The sequence below is a fragment of the Oncorhynchus kisutch genome, linkage group LG13 (assembly GCF_002021735.2).
Source record: "Oncorhynchus kisutch isolate 150728-3 linkage group LG13, Okis_V2, whole genome shotgun sequence".
NCBI classification, from domain to species: Eukaryota; Metazoa; Chordata; class Actinopteri; order Salmoniformes; family Salmonidae; genus Oncorhynchus; species Oncorhynchus kisutch.
The window spans coordinates 43,742,070-43,762,605 of NC_034186.2; the positions used below are offsets into that span (position 1 = coordinate 43,742,070).

Genomic DNA, 20,536 nt, shown 5'->3' on the forward strand with positions numbered 1-20,536 from the left:
TCTCTCTCTCTCTCTCTCTCTCTCTCTCTGTCTGGTCTCTCTCTCTCTCTCGTGGTCTCTCTCTCTCTCTCTCTCTCTGTCGTGGTCTCTCTCTCTCTGTCGTGGTCTCTCTCTCTCTCTCTCTCTCTGTCGTTGGTCTCTCTCTCTCTGTCGTGGTCTCTCTCTCTCTCTCTCTCCGTGGGTCTCTCTCTCTGTCGTGGTCTCTCTCTCTCTATCTTCTCTCTTCTCTCTCTCTCTCTCTCTGCTCGTGTGGTCTCTTCTCTCTTCTCTCTCTCTCTTCTCTCTCTCTCTGTCGTGGTCTCTCTCTGTCGTGGTCTCTCTCTGTCGTGGTCTCTCTCTGTCGTGGTCTTTCTCTCTGTCGTGGTCTTTCTCTCTGTCGTGGTCTCTCTCTGTCGTGGTCTTTCTCTCTGTCGTGGTCTTTCTCTTTCTCTCGTGGTCTCTCTGTCGTGGGTCTCTCTCTTTCTCTCTGTCGTGGTCTTTTCTCTCTGTCTGTCGTGGTCTTTCTCTCTGTCGTGGTCTCTCTCTCTCTCTCTCTCTCTGTCCGGTCTCTCTCTCTCTTCTCTCTCTCTCTCTGTCGCGGTCTCTCTCTCTCTCTCTCTGTCGCGGTCTCTCTCTGTCGCGGTTATCTGTCCTTCTCCCTCTCTCCTCCTTCTCCCCCTCTCTGGGTGTGCGTGCATGTGTCAGGTATCAGGTGTGGACCTCCAGAATGCCAGCCATGAGGATGCGGTCCAAGCCCATCAAGGCAGCTCCCAGTCCCGTGGTCTTCATCGTCCAGAGCCTCACTGCCACGCCGCGGGTAAACACACCACACACGCACACACACACAACACGTCTGTGTGCACCCACATAGGTACGCACACACACACAGGAGCACAACCCGAATATATACTTTATGTCCCTCTGATGCTCAGTTGGTTGTCTTTTGGAAAGGCAGAGGTACCCATGCCCCCTTCTTTGCCTTAGAGAATTGGTTTGGTGGCGCTCACCAAGTTTCCTCTCCCTCTCTTGTAGGTTATACTTTCTGGCAGAATGTCTGGTAGTTGGTTTGTTATTTCGGGCTGGTGCTTGGTGTCTGTTATCTAAGCATGAATGGAGTTTGACTCTCTTTCTTTGTGCCTGTGTGTATGCGTGTTTGTGTGTGTGTGTGTGTGTGCGCACCTATGTCTGCATGTCTTTCTCTTTCCAGCCTGTCTCGCTAACCGCGCCCAGTTACAACAAACACAAGGCAAAGAGGAGAGTCATGCCGGTAAGCAGCCCCCACTTTCTGACAAAGTTTTTCTGGTGGTGGAAATGTGGCGGGCTTGGTTATAACTTCTGAAGTAGGTTTTATAACACATTTCCATTTAAGTTGTCTGTCCCTTTATGTTACCAGGACATAGAAACCCTAAACTCTGTCGTTTGTGTGTGAGACCCATTTCAGGAATTACAATTATTATAATTTTTTACTGTTGATGTCTTTGCTTTAGCAACAGTGGCCTTGTCATTCATGCTAATAAAGTTTGAGGTTGAGAGGAGGAGGAGGAGAGTTTCGACACTGCGACCCAGCTTCAGGAAATGCCTGATCTCAATCGAGAGCCAATCAAGTCTCATCACTCTATAAGTGCCCGAGTGAGACGAGCTTGATTACGACACTGTCAGCCGGCAATGAATTGAAACCTTAATCATTTGGCATTAACAGACCCAGCTTTGATTTCTATTAGCGTCACGTCCGCCTCTGGAGGATGAAGGACTGTTAAACACAAAGAGGAAGGCATTTTAATTATATCCAGATACTCTGATTACGTTCTTTACTCCTGTGTCCCAAGTCCAACTGTCGACTACCGTGTGTATCTCCCTCTGGATAATGTGGGAGGAGGGGAAGCGAATGAGACGGATGGGGACCGACGCTGCCAGTGAGCGATGTTAGGGAATTGACCCCATTTTAGAGGTCTGAGAATGTAGACGAGGAGTACTTTCACATTTCAGCACATGTACTGCACAGTTACATTTCCCAAACACTTTATTGCGATAGGGAGATGCTCGAGTGCTGTCGGGTAGATTTCATCCTCCTTCCCTTTTCCCCTCACTCCTGGAGGTGCAGGCCCTCTTCTTTATTTATTTTTTTATTCTCCAAGGCTGCTCTTTGACATTTCCAAGGACCGGGTCACCTTTCATCTTGGGTGAACACTTCCTCAAGCAGAGAGGTAGACATTCAAGTCACCTGTACGGTTCCTTCCGATTCGGTTGCAGATGAATGGTAGGAGGTGAGGAAGAAAGCTACTTTAGACTCTGTCGGGGATGGATCCCTTTGATCCTGACAGCCGTAACACCGGTTCTATGAACTAAGTTGTGCAGTTAGTTGGCTACTTGAAAAATAAACGAAATCCACAGCAGGCAGCTTTTTAATTGGGTGGCGGGCTGGTTCTGGCCCGCGGGGCAGTAGTTGTCCCGTGTCTACCCTAGCCCCACACCTGTGATTCATATCTTTGGTGTTTCTGAGAAGCATGGTGTCTTTTTTTTTCCTAATCTGCAGAACGCAGCAGTAGGAGGCGCCCCTCCCCCGATGAGACTCCCCCCGCCCTACCGGCCCCCCCAGTCAGCTGACAGAGGAGCAGGACGAGGAGCTGGAAGAGGCCAAAGGTCAGTCTTTGCTCTCTCGACCAATCGTAAACTGTGTTGCCATTTGTCAGCTGTGTTCTTGGGTATGTCCAATGAAAACTTTGCCTTGGTGTGTATATAAGCCTTAAAGGGATAGTTCACCTAAACTACAGCATTACTTGAATATTTATTGGATCTTGGAAAGTCATTTGAGCAATTGGTTAAACTATCCTTTTAAGTGAAAGTCAATCAACTGTCCCTGTCTGGCTCTGAGCTCCACTCTATTGCCCTGGTCCCTTCAGACTTCAGACCCTCCATTAGGGGTGTTGACTGGAGTTCAGCTAGCCTGGATTCCCACAAGGTAAACAATGGTGAAACAGAACATTATAGTTGGATTCCAGGCTAGAGTTCCAGCACCCATACAATGCCGAAGTGCTTTAAGCCCCCGGTGTAAAAACACTACACAAACCCAATCTATACTTACAATGTGTTCCCTATTCACCACCTCCACCGATTTCCCAACAATCAACAAAGTCAGTGAAGCTGCAACTCGTAGGGAATGGAGGTGAGCTCATTGCTGTGTTTTTGTTCCAACGCTTCACCTCCTCTAAGCTATTGTAGTGGGTGGCTTACGCCTGTCTGTCCAGTGTGCCCCGAAGGGTTGCCTCTTTCAACTGCTCCTCCACATGGGAGAGCGGACGCACAAATACCACACACACACACACACACACACACACACACACACAGGTTATGAAAGCTTATCCTTCTGACAACTTGTGGGGCGAGATGAGGTAAACGTTGGAGTCGTCTCCACCGCAATCAACGCTACATTAATTCAGTAGATGTCACAGTGATGGTTGAAATGGAATTGTTAGGAATGACTGGTACATTTTAAGACTTTCTTGAATGATATATTTTTTTTGCCAGACACACACACACCGTTTGTTCGCATGTAATGGGGGAATTTGCAGTCGCCTCTGATACCATCTTTGCTGCTTTAGTTCTGTAAATGTTAGCTCAAGCATTTAAAAGGCATTGTAAAGACGGGTACAACGATGGAGTGGTGTGTGTGTGTGTGTGTGTGGGACAATGGACATTGGCAAACACTGATCCTAGATCAAGACCATGGGCGGTAAATGGAAGGGCTGCGCTGGGGCGAATGTCACAGCATACTGATTCCAGACCTGGGTTCAAATACTATTCGAAAACGTTGAATTACTTTGATCATTCGCTCGAATCTACCTTACTCCAGGGGTTTGCCGTTTTGTGACTATGCTGTTGGCCCGTTAAGCCAGGTAAGGTCCATTGAGCACAGATAAAGCCATTTGAAATGATTTTGAATAGTGTTTGAACCCCGGTGTCATGTAGAAATGACTCACTGGAAATCCTCAACAAAGACGAGCCTGTTTGGCAACGTTAATACTACTGTACGTGGAGTGGTTCTGAATGAATGCTGTGACGTAATCCCAAGAAATACACAGAAACGTGTCTGTATAGGCTACGAGGTAGCACTCAACATCTAGTGTAGTCAAATCTAGGCCTAGAGGTACTCAATAGCTTGGCCAGAAAGTTTGTGGCACAACGTTTTGCTACTGTATGCCAGAATGAATATGACCATGTCCATGTGTATTGAATATGACCCATGTGTATTCATTAGAGCACACAGTAGCAAAACTTTTGCACATTATTTTTCTTTCTTATTGGACATGGAAGTCTCCCCTGGTGTCCCAGGTCTCAATCCCTGATAGAAGGGCTCATGTCAAAAGTAGTACATTATGTCGGGAATAGGTTGACATTTTGGGACATTCATTTGGTTTTTATGTTGATCTAATAAAGATTTTATGAATTTGTCATGAATGTGGTCAGCTCTAATCATGCAATAATCACTAGGACACAACGTACATTAGCATAATGCCTGTTGTTCTATGCATGAATAATTAGTTTGGCCGGCTAGATAATTGCTATCAGGGACAGGCACTTCAAATAGGCATATACATCTTTTTAAAAGTCCTCTGTATAGCTCCAAAATCGTTGTAAAATTTCATTGAATTCTACAAAGTGGGCGAGACCCAAGAACCACACAGTCCATTCTCCCTTGTGATGTACGTCCTTGAGTTATAGGTTCTGGGATGCCAAAGTATTTTGGACTGAACTTGTGTGTGTGTGTGTGTGTGTGTGTGTGTGTGTGTGTGTGTGTGTGTGCGCACTCTGAATCAATGTGTGCAGCGTTACAGTAAATGAATGCCACCATCTGGACCACGGTTCTGGTTGGAAAGAACACTGCGGGGAAGACGATTCACTAGTGGCCAGGCAATGGAGGAGGGAGAGAGAAATTTGTGTTGCAGCCAGAGCTGGCATTTATCCCAGCCTGGCAACATGTCTTCTAGCCGGATGAATAATTGAGGAGGCAGCCAGCGCAGTTTGGGTCCTGGATGCTGTTTGACTGAAACATATCAGACAATATACCGCGGATATGATGCAAAAATATTTGGTTACTGTTCTATTAATGTTGGTAACCAGTTTATAATAGCAATAACCCTTAGGGGTTTGTGGTATATGGCCAATATATCCCCAGCTAAGGGCTGCGTCCAGGCACTCTGCGTTGCGTCGTACAAAAGAACAACCCTTAGCTATGGCCATATACCACACCCCTTCTGGCCTTATTGCTTAAATATACCACACCCCCTCGGGCCTTATTGATTAAATATACCACACCCCCTCGGGCCTTATTGATTAAATATAACACACCCCCTCGGGCCTTATTGATTAAATATACCACACCCCCTCTGCCCTTATTGCTTAACCCCACTAGGGTACGTGGGACGCTAGCGTCCCACCTGGCCAACATCCAGTGGAATTGCAGAGCGTCAAATTCAAACACATAAATACTCATTCTAAAAATTCATAAAACATACAAGTGTTATAAATAATAATAATAATCTCGGTGTCAGATTTCAAAAAGGCTTTACGGCGAAAGCATACCATGCGATTATCTGAGAACAGCGTCCAGCAGACAAATCATTACAAACAGTAACCAGCCAAGTAGAAGTTACACAAGTCAGAAATAGAGAAAATGTATCACTTACATTTGATCTTCATATGGTTGCACTCAGAATACATTAATTTACTTAATAAATGTTCGATTTGTTCGATAAAGTCTCTTTTTATCCAAAAACCTCAGTTTTGTTCAGTAATGCACAGGCTCAAATGCAGTCACGAAGCTCGTAGAAACATGTCAAACAATGTTTATAATCAATCCTAAGATTTGTTTTTAGCCTAAATAATCGATAATATTTCAACCGGACAATAACGTTGTCTATTTAAACAAAGGCGAGCTCTCGTTCTCGCGCATGAAAAATCTCTAGGCCACTGTAGTGTCCACTCATTCAGACTGGTCTTACTCCCTCATTTTTCAGAATAGAAGCCTGAAACGATTTCTAAAGACTGTTGACATCTTGAGGAAGGCATAGGAAGTGCAATTTGAGTCATAAGTCAATGGATACTGTAAAGGCAATAGAAAGATAAAGATCCATCCAGGAAGTAGGATTTATTTTTATCAGGTTTTCGCCTGCCAAATCAGTTCTGTTATACTCAGACATTTATTTTAACAGTTTTGGAAACTTTAGTGTTTTTATATATATATATATATATACTGCTCAAAAAAAATAAAGGGAACACTTAAACAACACAATGTAATTCCAAGTCAATCACACTTCTGTGAAATCAAACTGTCCACTTAGGAAGCAACACTGATTGACAATACATTTCACATGCTGTTGTGCAAATGGAATAGACAACAGGTGGAAATTATAGGCAATTAGCAAGACACCCCCAATAAAGGAGTGGTTTTACAGGTGGGGACCACAGACCACTTCTCAGTTCCTATGCTTCCTGGATGATGTTTTGGTCACTTTTGAATGCTGGCGGTGCTTTCACTCTAGTGGTAGCATGAGACGGAGTCTACAACCCACACAAGTGGCTCAGGTAGTGCAGCTCATCCAGGATGGCACATCAATGCGAGCTGTGGCAAGAAGGTTTGCTGTGTCTGTCAGCGTAGTGTCCAGAGCATGGAGGCGCTACCAGGAGACAGGCCAGTACATCAGGAGACGTGGAGGAGGCCGTAGGAGGGCAACAACCCAGCAGCAGGACCGCTACCTCTGCCTTTGTGCAAGGAGGAGCAGGAGGAGCACTGCCAGAGCCCTGCAAAATGACCTCCAGCAGGCCACAAATGTACATGTGTCTGCTCAAACGGTCAGAAACAGACTCCATGAGGGTGGTATGAGGGCCCGACGTCCACAGGACGTTTGGCATTTTCCAGAGAACACCAAGATTGGCAAATTCGCCACTGGCGCCCTGTGCTCTTCACAGATGAAAGGAGGTTCACACTGAGCACATGTGACAGTCTGGAGACGCCGTGGAGGACGTTCTGCTGCCTGCAACATCCTCCAGCATGACCGGTTTGGCGCTGGGTCAGTCATGGTGTGGGGTGGCATTTCTTTGGGGGGACGCACAGCCCTCCATGTGCTCGCCAGAGGTAGCCTGACTGCCATTAGGTACCGAGATGTGATCCTCAGACCCCTTGTGAGACCATATGCTGGTGCGGTTGGCCCTGGGTTCCTCCTAATGCAAGACAATGCTAGACCTCATGTGGCTGAAGTGTGTCAGCAGTTCCTGCAAGAGGAAGGCATTGATGCTATGGACTGATATAGGAAGAGTCTTGGTGGTTCCAAACTTGTACCATTTAAGAATGATGGAGGCCACTGTGTTCTTGGACCTTCGATGCTGCAAAAATGTTTTGGTACCCTTCCCCAGATCAATTCCTCAACACAATCCTGTCTCGGAGCTCTACGGACAATTCCTTCGACCACATGGCTTGGTTGTTGCTCAGACATTGTTAGAATTGCGTAAATTGGAATCTGGTTTCAGGATAAATATAACAATGAGTCACCAATTGTATACTATGTATTTTTTATTCGCTAAGTAATAAATGGCAAATGCAACTTTCGTATATACGGGCTCACTGTAATACCACGCAGGGCAGAACAGAGAACTGACAAGATGTATGTAAACAGTGTTCTTATACTGTGATAGGCCAACAGACGGGTTGGGACAATGTCTATCACAGTAGAGGCTGGGCGTGGTTTAAACTTGCCCAGCCTATCGCAGGCGCTCAGGCGGGTTCCCGCCTCTTGGCGCTTCTTGGAGTCCTCCCTCCGTCGATGTATAGATTCTTACTGTTCTGGTATCGCAGCCTAGTTACAACAGTTGCTCAGTTCCTGCTATTGTGTTGTTCAGTATTTTTCCATCTCGGTTAAACCTCGTGATGACCACACCTCCCTACACCTAATTGACCACAACTTTGTAAAATACAGCAAGTCACACCATGTGCTCAATATTGTTACATACAAACACAAGGACAAAGCATCTGCTGGGCTGTTATCTACAGTTTTGCAACATGCAGGTCACACCATGTTACTCAGTTCTTGTCACACACAAACAGGCAAGTAGCAAGCAGTTGTTTAATCTCATAATGATGCTCCAGTGCACAAATGCAGACACCTCACACAACCAACATCAGATAATATTTAATCATATATATGCTAATGGATATAATGTAAAATACAGGATCCCACAACATGCACTGTCAACTGTGGGACATTACATGTCCAATCAATTGAATTCACCACAGGTGGACTCATCAAGTTGTAGAAACATCTCAAGGATGATCAATGTCAAGTCTCATGGTAAAGGGTCTGAATACTTACAGTGCCTTGCGAAAGTATTCGGCCCCCTTGAACTTTGCGACCTTATGCCACATTTCAGGCTTCAAACATAAAGATATAAAACTGTATTTTTTTGTGAAGAATCAACAACAAGTGGGACACAATCATGAAGTGGAACGACATTTATTGGATATTTCAAACTTTTTAACAAATCAAAAACTGAAAAATTGGGTGTGCAAAATTATTCAGCCCCTTTACTTTCAGTGCAGCAAACTCTCTCCAGAAGTTCAGTGAGGATCTCTGAATGATCCAATGTTGACCTAAATGACTAATGATGATAAATACAATCCACCTGTGTGTAATCAAGTCTCCGTATAAATGCACCTGCACTGTGATAGTCTCAGAGGTCCGTTAAAAGCGCAGAGAGCATCATGAAGAACAAGGAACACACCAGGCAGGTCCGAGATACTGTTGTGAAGAAGTTTAAAGCCGGATTTGGATACAAAAATATTTCCCAAGCTTTAAACATCCCAAGGAGCACTGTGCAAGCGATAATATTGAAATGGAAGGAGTATCAGACCACTGCAAATCTACCCAGACCTGGCCGTCCCTCTAAACCTTCAGCTCATACAAGGAGAAGACTGATCAGAGATGCAGCCAAGAGGCCCATGATCACTCTGGATGAACTGCAGAGATCTACAGCTGAGGTGGGAGACTCTGTCCATAGGACAACAATCAGTCGTATATTGCACAAATCTGGCCTTTATGGAAGAGTGGCAAGAAGAAAGCCATTTCTTAAAGATATCCATAAAAAGTGTTGTTTAAAGTTTGCCACAAGCCACCTGGGAGACACACCAAACATGTGGAAGAAGGTGCTCTGGTCAGATGAAACCAAAATTGAACTTTTTGGCAACAATGCAAAACGTTATGTTTGGCGTAAAAGCAACACAGCTCATCACCCATCCCTACTGTCAAACATGGTGGTGGCAGCATCATGGTTTGGGCCTGCTTTTCTTCAGCAGGGACAGGGAAGATGGTTAAAATTGATGGGAAGATGGATGGAGCCAAATACAGGACCATTCTGGAAGAAAACCTGATGGAGTCTGCAAAAGACCTGAGACTGGGACGGAGATTTGTCTTCCAACAAGACAATGATCCAAAACATAAAGCAAAATCTACAATGGAATGGTTCAAAAATAAACATATCCAGGTGTTAGAATGGCCAAGTCAAAGTCCAGACCTGAATCCAATCGAGAATTTGTGGAAAGAACTGAAAACTGCTGTTCACAAATGCTCTCCATCCAACCTCACTGAGCTCGAGCTGTTTTGCAAGGAGGAATGGGAAAAAATGTCAGTCTCTCGATGTGCAAAACTGATAGAGACATACCCCAAGCGACTTACAGCTGTAATCGCAGCAAAAGGTGGCGCTACAAAGTATTAACTTAAGGGGGCTGAATAATTTTGCACGCCCAATTTTTCAGTTTTTGATTTGTTAAAAAAGTTTGAAATATCCAATAAATGTCGTTCCACTTCATGATTGTGTCCCACTTGTTGTTGATTCTTCACAAAAAAATACAGTTTTATATCTTTATGTTTGAAGCCTGAAATGTGGCAAAAGGTCGCAAAGTTCAAGGGGGCCGAATACTTTCGCAAGGCACTGTATGTAAATGTATTTGTTTTATTTTTAATACATTTGCAAAAATGAATTAAAAACAGATTTCACTTTGTCGTTATGGGGTATGGTGTGGAGATTGATGAAGGGAAAAAAACAATTTAATCAAATTTAGAGTAAGGCTGTCATGTAAACAAGTGGAACAAGTCAATAAGTCTGAATACTTTCCAAATGCACACTTGTTGCGTGAACTGTTTATTCACACACACTCAAACTGATACACACATTGCTCAAATGCAAACTGTACGTACACTATTCTACATGAGAAATTCAGAGCCATAGGGCTTTGCTCAGACTTTGGAGAACTCAGAATAGTGACAAGTATCTCACCTACAGTACTACTGTAATAAATAAGATCTCAGATCTTTTCTGTCCTGGTGTGTTTGGAGATTGTTTTGTTTGATAAATGGCCTTGCCCCCAGTGAAGCCATTGTCCTTGGAGAAGATAACAGTTGGGATCGCACTGTAGTGTGGAGTCACTGTACTGTAGTCTTGCAAAACCAGAAAGCATGTTTTAGTTGGTACGCAATTGAGTTCATAATTGTTTCATACTGCGAAATTGGTGTCTGATTGTTGTGCGTGCATGCTTGCTTGCGCGTGTGTGTGTGAGAGAGCGTGTGTGTGTGTGTCAGTGGTGTAAAAGTACCCATTTGTCATACTTGAGTAAAAGTGAAGATAGCTTAATTGAACATTTCTCAAGTAAAAGTTCACACTGCAAAATACTAGAGTGAAAGTATTCGGTTTTAAATATTCTTAAGTATCAAAAGTAAATGTAATTGCTAAAATATACTTTAGTATCAAAATAATGAATCATTTTAAATTCCCTATAATTTTAAATTCCCGACCAGGGATGTTCTCTTGATAAGTGTGTGAATTGGATTATTTTCTGTCCTGCTAAGCATACAAAATGTAACTAGTACTTTTTGGGTGCGAGGGAAAATGTATGGAGTAAAAAGTACATTTTCTTTAGGAATGTAGAAGAGTAAAAGTTGTCAAAAATATAAATAGTTAACTACAGATACCCCCCCCCCAAAAAAAAAAAAAAAAACTCAGTACTCAGTACTCTAAAGTACTTTTCACCACTGCTGTGTGTGTGTATGTGTAGTTTAACATATTGGTGTGTGCGCGCGTGTCACATGTAACTAGTCATGTTTGCGGTGGCTCATTGTTCGTTTCCTTAAGTCTCGCTGGTTTACAATGTGTCCCCAATGTGCCCCCAATGTGCAAGAGGACAATGTGTATTGGTATAGTACAGCCTCTGTTTTCTTGATTGATTCGACTGTCATTGCATAAGAAAAATCTATAAATTACACATGGCAGAGGCGTATAGAAGTCACTGCAAGGCAAAACAAACACTGGTCTCGCACCCTGTCGCTGTGAGAGCGAAGAAGTGTGTCTCTTTGTGCTATCATATTCTAACAGCAGTGTCCGTCAAGAGAGGCTTGAGTGCTTATCCATGTACCTCCATTGTTTCTTATACGTGTGTGCACGTTCCTGAGTTCAGTCATGTGCTGAGATGGCGCAAGGGGGATTCCCAGGTAGGTGAGTGTGACACTTGGTAGTTTAGGCTTCCTTTCCAGAGGAAGTAGACTGTTAGTGAATCAGCAACACCACTCTGCCAGTTCTTTGATCTTGCGAGGGGCTACCGTCCACAGAATACACTACCGCACCACGCTCGCGCCTGTCTACTAGCTAGTAGCTACATTTCCCTTTAACATGTATGCAAACGAGTCACCTTTCGGGGCGAAATTCGCCGTTCTGAATCCAAAGTAGGTGCCCTACGTGATTCGTGTAGATCCGATGAGGAAAGTTTGGGCGAGGGCTTGTATCCAAGGCTCAGCCAATCGTTCACATAACAACAGAATGCAGCAAGCGACTGAAGAGAGACGAGACAACCAATTTGCTAGTTACAGCATCAGCGCGCGCTCTGGAAAGACAGCGGGAGAGTGGAAAGGCAGTTTGCCAGTTACAACAGCGCGTCCCATGAACGATAAGGAAGAGGTAGATGAGACGCCTGACCACGGAGACGGGGGTGAGGTGATGAAGCGATTGTTTGAGGTGCGGGAGAAGTGTGGTGGAACAAGAATGGTTAGAATTGTTAAGTATCTTGCTACAGTAGCTGGATCAAATTCTCCGTTAGTTAGTCAGAGAAATGTTGAGCAACATTTGCAAATTTAGCTGATCAAATAGAGTTTATGGTGTGAAGATTTGCTGGGTCTAATAAAGTCAGACCCCTAGCTAGCTAACGTTAGTAACCTAACCTATTTTCTATAGTATTAGCAGGTAATGTTCCTGTTCCTCTAGTTATGTGTTATTTGCTTACTGGACCCTGCCAATCTGTGTGAAATGTTAACTAGCTGATGAACTAACTACAATCTGTGAACTAACAGTAGTGTTTTCTCTCTACAGTATGTGGTTAATTTTCAGAATGAGAATTAGGTGAAAATGAGGCCTACTTGTTAAACAAGTGGATTCAGGTATCAAGTGTAGCTGTAGCTGGGCCTGGTTTAAGCTGGATGCCACTATAGAGGTGAAAGGAACCCCCCACACCTTTTCTCACTTTTTCAATACAGTGGATAAAAAGAGGTATGCAAGGAGTACTCTCTGCCTGAAAAATATCAATTTTGCCAACAAAGGGTCTCATGCTCTGCTGGCACATTGTAGAACAAAGTCCACAGGCAGAAAATGTACAATGTAATGATGTGCAGTGCATCCCAAAGATATTGCTTTTGTTGTGTTGAACTTGACAGTAACACTGAGTGAGGGAGGATTATTTTTGCACACATATGTAGCCTTGTGCACTTGATCGACGTCTACTATAGTGGCCACTAAAATAGAGCAACAATAGAATGCCTGTTTGTTTCATTCTATTTCTACATTAAGATGTTTTTTTCCTAAGTGCAATATTTACATGTGGTGAGGTCACCAGCGTTCTATTATAAAGGCTGTCATGGCTAACTGCAATATTTGTATTTTTTTTTCTCAAGACTTGAGTGTCATTTAAGTAATGTCTAGGCAACAAATAACATTCGATTGCTTCCTTTACATTTTTTTTAGCTGTGAGTTAGGTTCACATGATCCACTTTTTATTTTAAAAACAGACTGATCATGTAGATCGTATTCTTTGTTATTTAATTAGTTAAAACCTGCATTTCCCCCTAACAGGGATGTTTGTTTTTTTTGCATGTTCCAGTGCGAAATAAAATAGTGTCACCATTTTGGACCCTCATCAGTTTGTGTCCCTGCTCTCAGCTCCGACGAGTGACTCTAGTCGTGTTTCTGCCCGTTGGCAGGTTGCTGTGTGTGTCTTTCATCACAACACCCTACCTAGCATTAAATGCATGAACGCTGCCCCAAACGTCATATTGAGTATGAGACAACGGAACGTTAATACCACCACAGTGTTATGTAATCACACAACTGTCTATTGGGTTTGAATCCTAGCATCCACATCATTCTCCCATTGGCATCAATACATGACTAAGTGAAAATCTAACTTAAGTGGAAGGTAGGGTTCAGCCCTTTATGAATATAGCCTGGCCTATATGATAACAATTATACGTTATTATAAATGGATCCCACCTGTCATAGTATGATGGGTGATTGATAGTGATGTTAACTCCCTGTCCATATGTGATGTGAGCTGAGTGATTGATAATTGCTGCGACGGGTGGCGGAAGGAGGTATGGATTTCTTGTTGCTCTCTAATTACGCTGGCCACTCACTTTGTGTGTGTGCGCGTGTGGTTCTCTCTGTGTGTGTACGCCACTCAGTGTGTGAGTGTGAAGTCTCCAGTGTGTTGTGTCCCTGGACAGCGCGTGTGTGCGCGTGCGCGTGTGTGTGTGTGTGTGTGTGTGTGTGTGTGTGTGTGTGTGTGTGTGTGTGTGTGTGTGTGTGTTAAGGATTGAAGTGGGTCAAGAGCCAGCTATACCCCAATCATTGTCACAATGACTGGTACTAAGGCCCAGCCTGTCTTATCTGTATGTCTGTCTGTCAAAAAGCCTGTTAGTCTGTCTGTGTCTGAGTGTGTCTGTGTACCTAGTCCTCCTTTGTCTGTCTGAGAGCCAGTCTGTCTGCGTAGTCTCTCACTGCAGGGGAGGGGTACCTAAATGACAATTTGCTGCAGTCACAGCCCGTCTGTCTTTCCGCTGCTGCAGTCACAGCCCGTCTCTGTCTCTCCGCTGCTGCAGTCACAGCCCGTCTGTCTCTCCGCTGCTGCAGTCACAGCCCGTCTCTGTGTCTCCGCTGCTGCAGTCACAGCCCGTCTCTGTGTCTCCGCTGCTGCAGTCACAGCCCGTCTCTGTCTCTCCGCTGCTGCAGTCACAGCCCGTCTCTGTCTCTCCGCTGCTGCAGTCACAGCCCGTCTCTGTCTCTCCGCTGCTGCAGTCCTGCTCTGTGGCTCACATAGTGCTTTTTGGACTTGTTGGAATGCTAGGGTACTGGATAACTCTAAACGATAGCAGTTCAGTTACTAGAGCCCTGGTGACGGGCTATAAGACAGAGCAGGAAAAGTATTGGCTTTAACATGAGACATGACTGTTTCAGTCCCAAATGGCACCACATTCACGTCATACTGTTCGCTACTTTTCTATCAGGCTCCTATCAAAAGTAGTGAACTTTATAGAGAATAGGCTACCATTTGGGGCCGGCCCACTGAGTTGTCGTTCATTCACGTCCTGATACTTGACAATATCTGTTTCCTCTGGTGTAGTGTGAAATGGTGGTTTCTATGTTGATTTTGAGGTGAACTGTCCCTTTAGCTGGTGTTTGGTGTGGGTACCTAGGGTGGTGACGGGAGCTCAGCTTTCTCTTGGTGTGTGGGCGTGGGGATGTGTGTGTGTGAAGGGTAGGTCAGCCTGTGTTTTGTCAAGCTCTAGGTAGGAAAATTGATGTGATGTCTGAAGAGCTGTTGCTGTTCTCAATGTTGCTTATAAACTAGTCAATGTGCATAGCTTAAGAAAACACTTTTCAGAGTCAATCTTTAGAATGTTTTTTTTCCTCCCTTTAGTTGGATAAGAGTTTCAAGAACCAACTGGATCTGAGCCATGTTTGGTAGGGCTGGTAATTGGCAGGGACCTCAACATTTGATATTATCACGATACTTAGGTTCCGATATGTATTGCGACTCACACGATTGTATATGTGTTTCGATTCGAGGCTTCGATTTTTGTGATTTCAGGCACAGCCGACTAGCGATAGCTAACGCTACCTACAGTAGTTATTTTCATGTTTATAAATCGATACTCAAATCAATATAATATCGTCCATAAATAAAATTGTGATATTTAACTATCAATGGGTTATTTTTCTCCCCCCATCATGAATGCTTGGAGGAATAATGGAAATTCTATAACTGCTCATTTGAATACCAAGGCATAAAGCCTTCGTCAGTGTGTTGGCCTTACTGAGACAGACCCGACTAGAGCATGATTGCGGTTTGTCTCTTTGTTTGTCCTGAGCCGTGATACATGTTTCTGACATATTTAGCCCTACGTCGTCTTCAGTCTCCTTTAGTTCTGCCTTAATTAACAACAAGTAGGCCTAACGAGCAAGCAAGCAGCCACAGAGAAATAGTCACTGTGGAGCAACGGCGTTCTCCCTCTCAACCCTCTAGTCTTTTCTGTTCTCTCTTTCTGTTACCCTTCGGGCTGTCACTTCTGGTCATCCTTCTCCCTTCCTCTCTTCTGTCTCTCTCCCCCTCTTTCTTTCTCCCCAGTTTTGTTTTCTATATCCCCCCTCTCCTCCTTACCCCCCTTCCATTACACATGCTACCTCTCCCCTGAGTCCGGTGGTGACAAGACAGTGGAGTCCCTCTCTCTCTCTTAACCCCCCCCCCCCCCCCCCCCCCCCCCCCCCCGCTATCCTCCTTCCTTCCTCTGAGTTGTTGGTTTGTGTCTAGAGAGCTGTTTAATGGACTGTTCCGCAGCTGGGAGCTGAATATCAGCATCTATCTGGCTGGGGCCGATAGCCTGACAACCACCTCCTCTGTATATTTAAGACCCAAACTAATCGCCTCTGCATTTTACAGACCGCGTCGCATTTATAGAAGGCAAGAAGACCCTGTTTGCAGCTCTCGATCCTAACACTGTCGGGCTGAGTGTATTAGGTTTCTCTCATAGAAGGCTTAACAAACAAGGGCTAAGCCCATATTAGACATAGCAATTTTGAAAACAGCAACATGCACTATTAATTTTAAATGAAACACTAGTGATTTTTTTGTTGACACATCTTAAGAGCTGGAGGGCTAGTGACCTTTTAATCCCTCTTTTAAAAATTTTTTAAGACCAGTTATTAAGCAACGATTTAGACCTGTTATTAGCCTTGCTAAGGAAGTTAGCGAGCAGCAAAGGAAAAGGCTTTAATCTGTGTCTTTCTCTCTGTCTTTGCAGGGGGGCGTATTGGCTGACAGTTGTCTGTTGCCGGGCGGCTAAGGGTGGGGCCAGGGATGTAACCTAACCAATAGAACGTCTGTACTAACATGAGAGAGTGGGGAAAATGCCCGCCTTGTCCTGTCTATTTCCCCTTTTGTAGCCTGTGGCTGGTTGAATTTCTTCTCTAATAAAGTGTTTCTCAATACATTCCTGGTGCACCCCAAGGCTTTGTACTGTGTACACTTTATTTGAATCTAGGGCTTGGCAATGAGTTGAATAAGGTGTGATATTGCTGGGCTAGAACAAGGTGCACCACGTGGGAACTCCCGACTCCCGAGGGGATTAAGGCTTGAACTTTCTCTACCCTTTCAGCTTGACTTTCTCCACAGTGAAGTTAAAATACTTTCAGTAGTTTTCTGACTGGTTTTGTTGTTGTGACTGTATGTGGCAGGGTCTACAGGAAATCACGGAGTACAATAAGAAAACCATCCACAATAGTGCCACCATCGTGGCCCGCGAACATGGACTGCACCCTTCTCCGTGGCCGACGTGAATAAAACATTGTTACAGGAATTAAATTCCTCTGTTTTAATACCCAATTAAAATGAAACACTCTGTCAATTCATAAGAATTTGTAAGACTCTTATTTGTATAAAATGGACAGAGACCAGTCTTTAAAATCAACCAGCAGCGTTTATTCTCGAGAGTACTGCCCATGATACATTTTATCACAGGTTCCCGTCTCTTCTTGACATTGGTACAAAGGCTGTATAGTTCTCAAGCCTTCCCACATCGTCTATCCTTACTAAGATGATTTACGATCAGAGCCAAGGTCTGCCTGTGTAGATAAGCCTTCTAACCAGTCTGGCTATAAGTTCATTCATTTCTACCAAGGAACAGACAGTCATTGTTCTAATTCTTGATTATATTTACACACATTATATTCAGTACTAGGATTATAAAGAAAATTCATACATATACAGTAATATAATAGTATTCTGATTAGTCAGTCCTGATTGAAATGTTGATAAAAGTTCCCTTAACAAACATTTAAACGTGTTAACCCTCGCAGGGCTGCAGGCCCAGACGGCATCCCTAGCCGCGTCCTCAGAGCATGCGCAGACCAGCTGGCTGGAGTGTTAACGGACATATTCAATCGCTCCCTATCCCAGTCTGCTGTCCCACATGCTTCAAGATGGCCACCATTGTTCCTGTTCCCAAGAAGGTGAAGATAACTGAACTAAATGACTACCGCCCGTAGCACTCACTTCTGAAGTGCTTTGAGAGACTAGTCATGGATCATATCACCTCCACCTTACCGGCCACCCTAGACCCACTTAAGTTTACATACCGCCCCCAAAAAAATTTAAAGCTCTGTTTACATATGAATCGACTACAGCTAATTGACTACAGCTCAGCATTCAAAAACAAGGTACCCTCTAAGCTCATCATTAAGCTGGAGGCCCTGGGTCTCAACCCCGCCCTGTGCAATTGGGTCCTGAACTTTCTGACAGGCTGCCCCCCAGGTGGTGAAGGTAGGAAATAACATCTCCACTTAGCTGACCCTAAACACTGGGGCCCCACAAGGGTGCATGCTCCGCCCCCTCCTGTATTCCTGGCCATGCACGCCTCCAACTCAATCATCAAGTTTGCGGACTACACAACAGTAGGCTTGATTACCAACCATGATGAGACAGCCAGCCTACAGGAAGGAGGTGAGGGCACTGGGAGTGTGGTGTCAGGAAAACAACCTCTCACTCAACTAAACCCCCCCTAACCACATCGAAGGGACAGCTGTGGAGAAGGTGGAAAGTTTTAAGTTCCTTGGCGTACACATCACAGACCAACTGAAGTGGTCCACTCACACAGACGGTGTGGTGAAGAAGGCGCAACAGCATCTCTTCAACCTCAGGAGGCTGAAGAAATTTGGCTTGCACCTGCATTGCTTGCTGTTTGGGGCTTTAGGCTGGGTTTCTGTACAGCACTTTGAGATAGCCCTTCGTACATCAGCTGATATATAAATAAATTAGATTTTGCTTGTCACCCAAAACCCTGAAGAACTTTTACAGATGCACAATCGAGAGCATCCTGTCGGGCTGTATCACAGCCTGGTACGGCAACTGCACGCCCTCAACCGCAAGGCTCTCCAGAGGGTGGTGCAGACTGCACAACGCATCACCGGGGGCAAACTACCTGCCCTCCATGGCATCTACAGCATCAATTTATTAAATGGATCACTAGTCACTTTAAATAATGTCACTTTAATGTTTACACATCTTACATTACTCATATGTATATACTGTATTTTATACTATCTATTGCACCTTGCCAATGCTGCTCGGCCATCGCTCATCCATATATTTATATGTTCTCAGTCACCCCTTTTAGATTCGTCTATTAGGTGGTTGTTGGGGAATTGTGAGATTACTTGTTAGATATTTGCGTACTTGTTGGTTTTATCTCATGCAGTGTTTTGTATTGGCTCTTGTCAAGGACTACTTTTGTTTCAAATGGTTTTTCATAAACAACCTGTGTAGGCTTATAGGTTATCTTTAGCACACTCCTCCAACCCTGATGTCCTTTGCCGTGTCTGAATCCTGGCTTCGGAAGGCCACCAAAAATTCTGAGATTTCCATCCCCAACTACAACATTTTCCATCAAGATAGAACTGCCCAAGGGGAAGGAGTTGCAATCTACTGCATAGAGATCCTGCAAAGTTCTGTCATACTTTCCAGGTGTATGCCCAAACAGTTCGCACTTCTAATTTCTCCAGAAATAAGTCTCTCACTGTTGCCGCCTGTTTATAGACCCCCCCCCCCCCCCCCCCAGCTCCAAGCTGTGCCCTGGACACCATATGTGAATTGATTGCCCCCCATCTATCTTCAGAGTTCGTTATGTTAGGTGACCTAAACTGGGATATGCCTAACACTCCGAGCAATTGTACAATCTAAACTAGATGCCCTCAATCTCACACAAATTATCAAGGAACCCACCAGCTGCAACCCTAAATCTGTAAACATGGGCACCTTCATAGATATTATCCTGACCAACTTGCCCTCCATACACCTCTGCTGTTTTCAATCAGGATCTCAGCGACCACTGCCTCATTGCCTGCATCCGCTATGGGTCTTCGGTCAAACACTCCATAAAACACTTCTGCGAGCAGGCCTTTCTAATCGACCTGGCCCGGATGTCCTGGAAGGATATTGACCTCATCCCATCAGTAGAGGATTCCTGGTCATTATTTAAAAGTAATTTCCTCACCCTATTAAATAAGCATTCCCCTTTCAAAAAATGTAGAACTAAGAACAGATATAGCCCTTGGTTCACTCCAGACCTGACTGCCCTTGACCAGCACAAAAACATCCTGTGGCGGACCGCGCTAGCATCAAATAGGATCCGTGATATGCAACTTTTCAGGGAAGTCAGGAACCAATACACAGTCAGTCAGGAACGCAAAGGCTAGCATTTTCAAGCAGAAATTTGCATCCTGTAGCTCAAACTCCAAAAAGTTTTGGGACACTGTAAAGTCCATGGGGAATAAGAGCACCTCCTCCCAGCTGCCCACTGCACTGAGGCTAGGAAACACTGTCACCACCAATAAATCCACAGTAATTGATAATTTTCAAGAAACATTTCTCTATCTGGCCATGCTTTCCTCCTTGCTACCCCAACCCCGGCCAACCGTTCCGCACAACCCGCAGCTACTTGCCCAAGCCTCGCCAGCTTCTCCTTCACCCAAATGCAGATAGCAGATGTTCTGAAAGAGCTGCAAAACCAGGACCCGTACAAATCAGCTGGACTAGACAATCTTTCTAAAATTATATTGTCCAATGTTGCAACCCCTATTACCAGTCTGTTCAACATCTCTTTCGTATCGTCCGAGATTCCTAAAGATTGGAAAGCTGCCGCGGTCGTCCCCCTCTTCAAAGGGGAGACACACTAGACCCAAACTGTTACAGACCTATATCCATCCTGCCCTGCCTTTCTAAAGTCTTTGAAAGCCAAGTTAACAAACAGAATCCCACCGTACCTTCTCCGCTGTGCAATCCGGTTTCCGAGCTGGTCACGGGTGCACCTCAGCCACGCTCAAGATCCTAAACGATATCATAACCACCATCGATAAAAGACAGTACTGTGCAGCTGTCTTCATTGACCTGGCCAAGGCTTTCGACTCTGTCAAACACCGTATT

General features: G+C 44.6%; 2 protein-coding genes across 9 annotated transcripts in view; both read left to right on the forward strand.

The window, feature by feature from the left end:
* The window catches only part of patj (PATJ crumbs cell polarity complex component), a 184,424-nt gene that overhangs the window by 73,950 nt on the left and 89,938 nt on the right, over window positions 1-20,536 (forward strand). The window lies entirely within an intron of this gene.
* Window positions 688-16,971, forward strand: LOC116352951 (inaD-like protein). Of its 2 annotated transcripts, none has more exons than XM_031786334.1 (4): window positions 688-796; window positions 1,187-1,246; window positions 2,513-2,619; window positions 16,795-16,971. In XM_031786334.1, exons 1-4 carry the CDS (start codon window positions 707-709, stop codon window positions 16,898-16,900), a joined length of 363 nt encoding a protein of 120 aa, XP_031642194.1. In that variant the 5' UTR covers window positions 688-706; the 3' UTR covers window positions 16,901-16,971. The 2 variants fall into 2 exon arrangements, with proteins under 2 accessions (XP_031642194.1, XP_031642195.1); XM_031786335.1 differs by having other exon boundaries at window positions 16,362-16,968.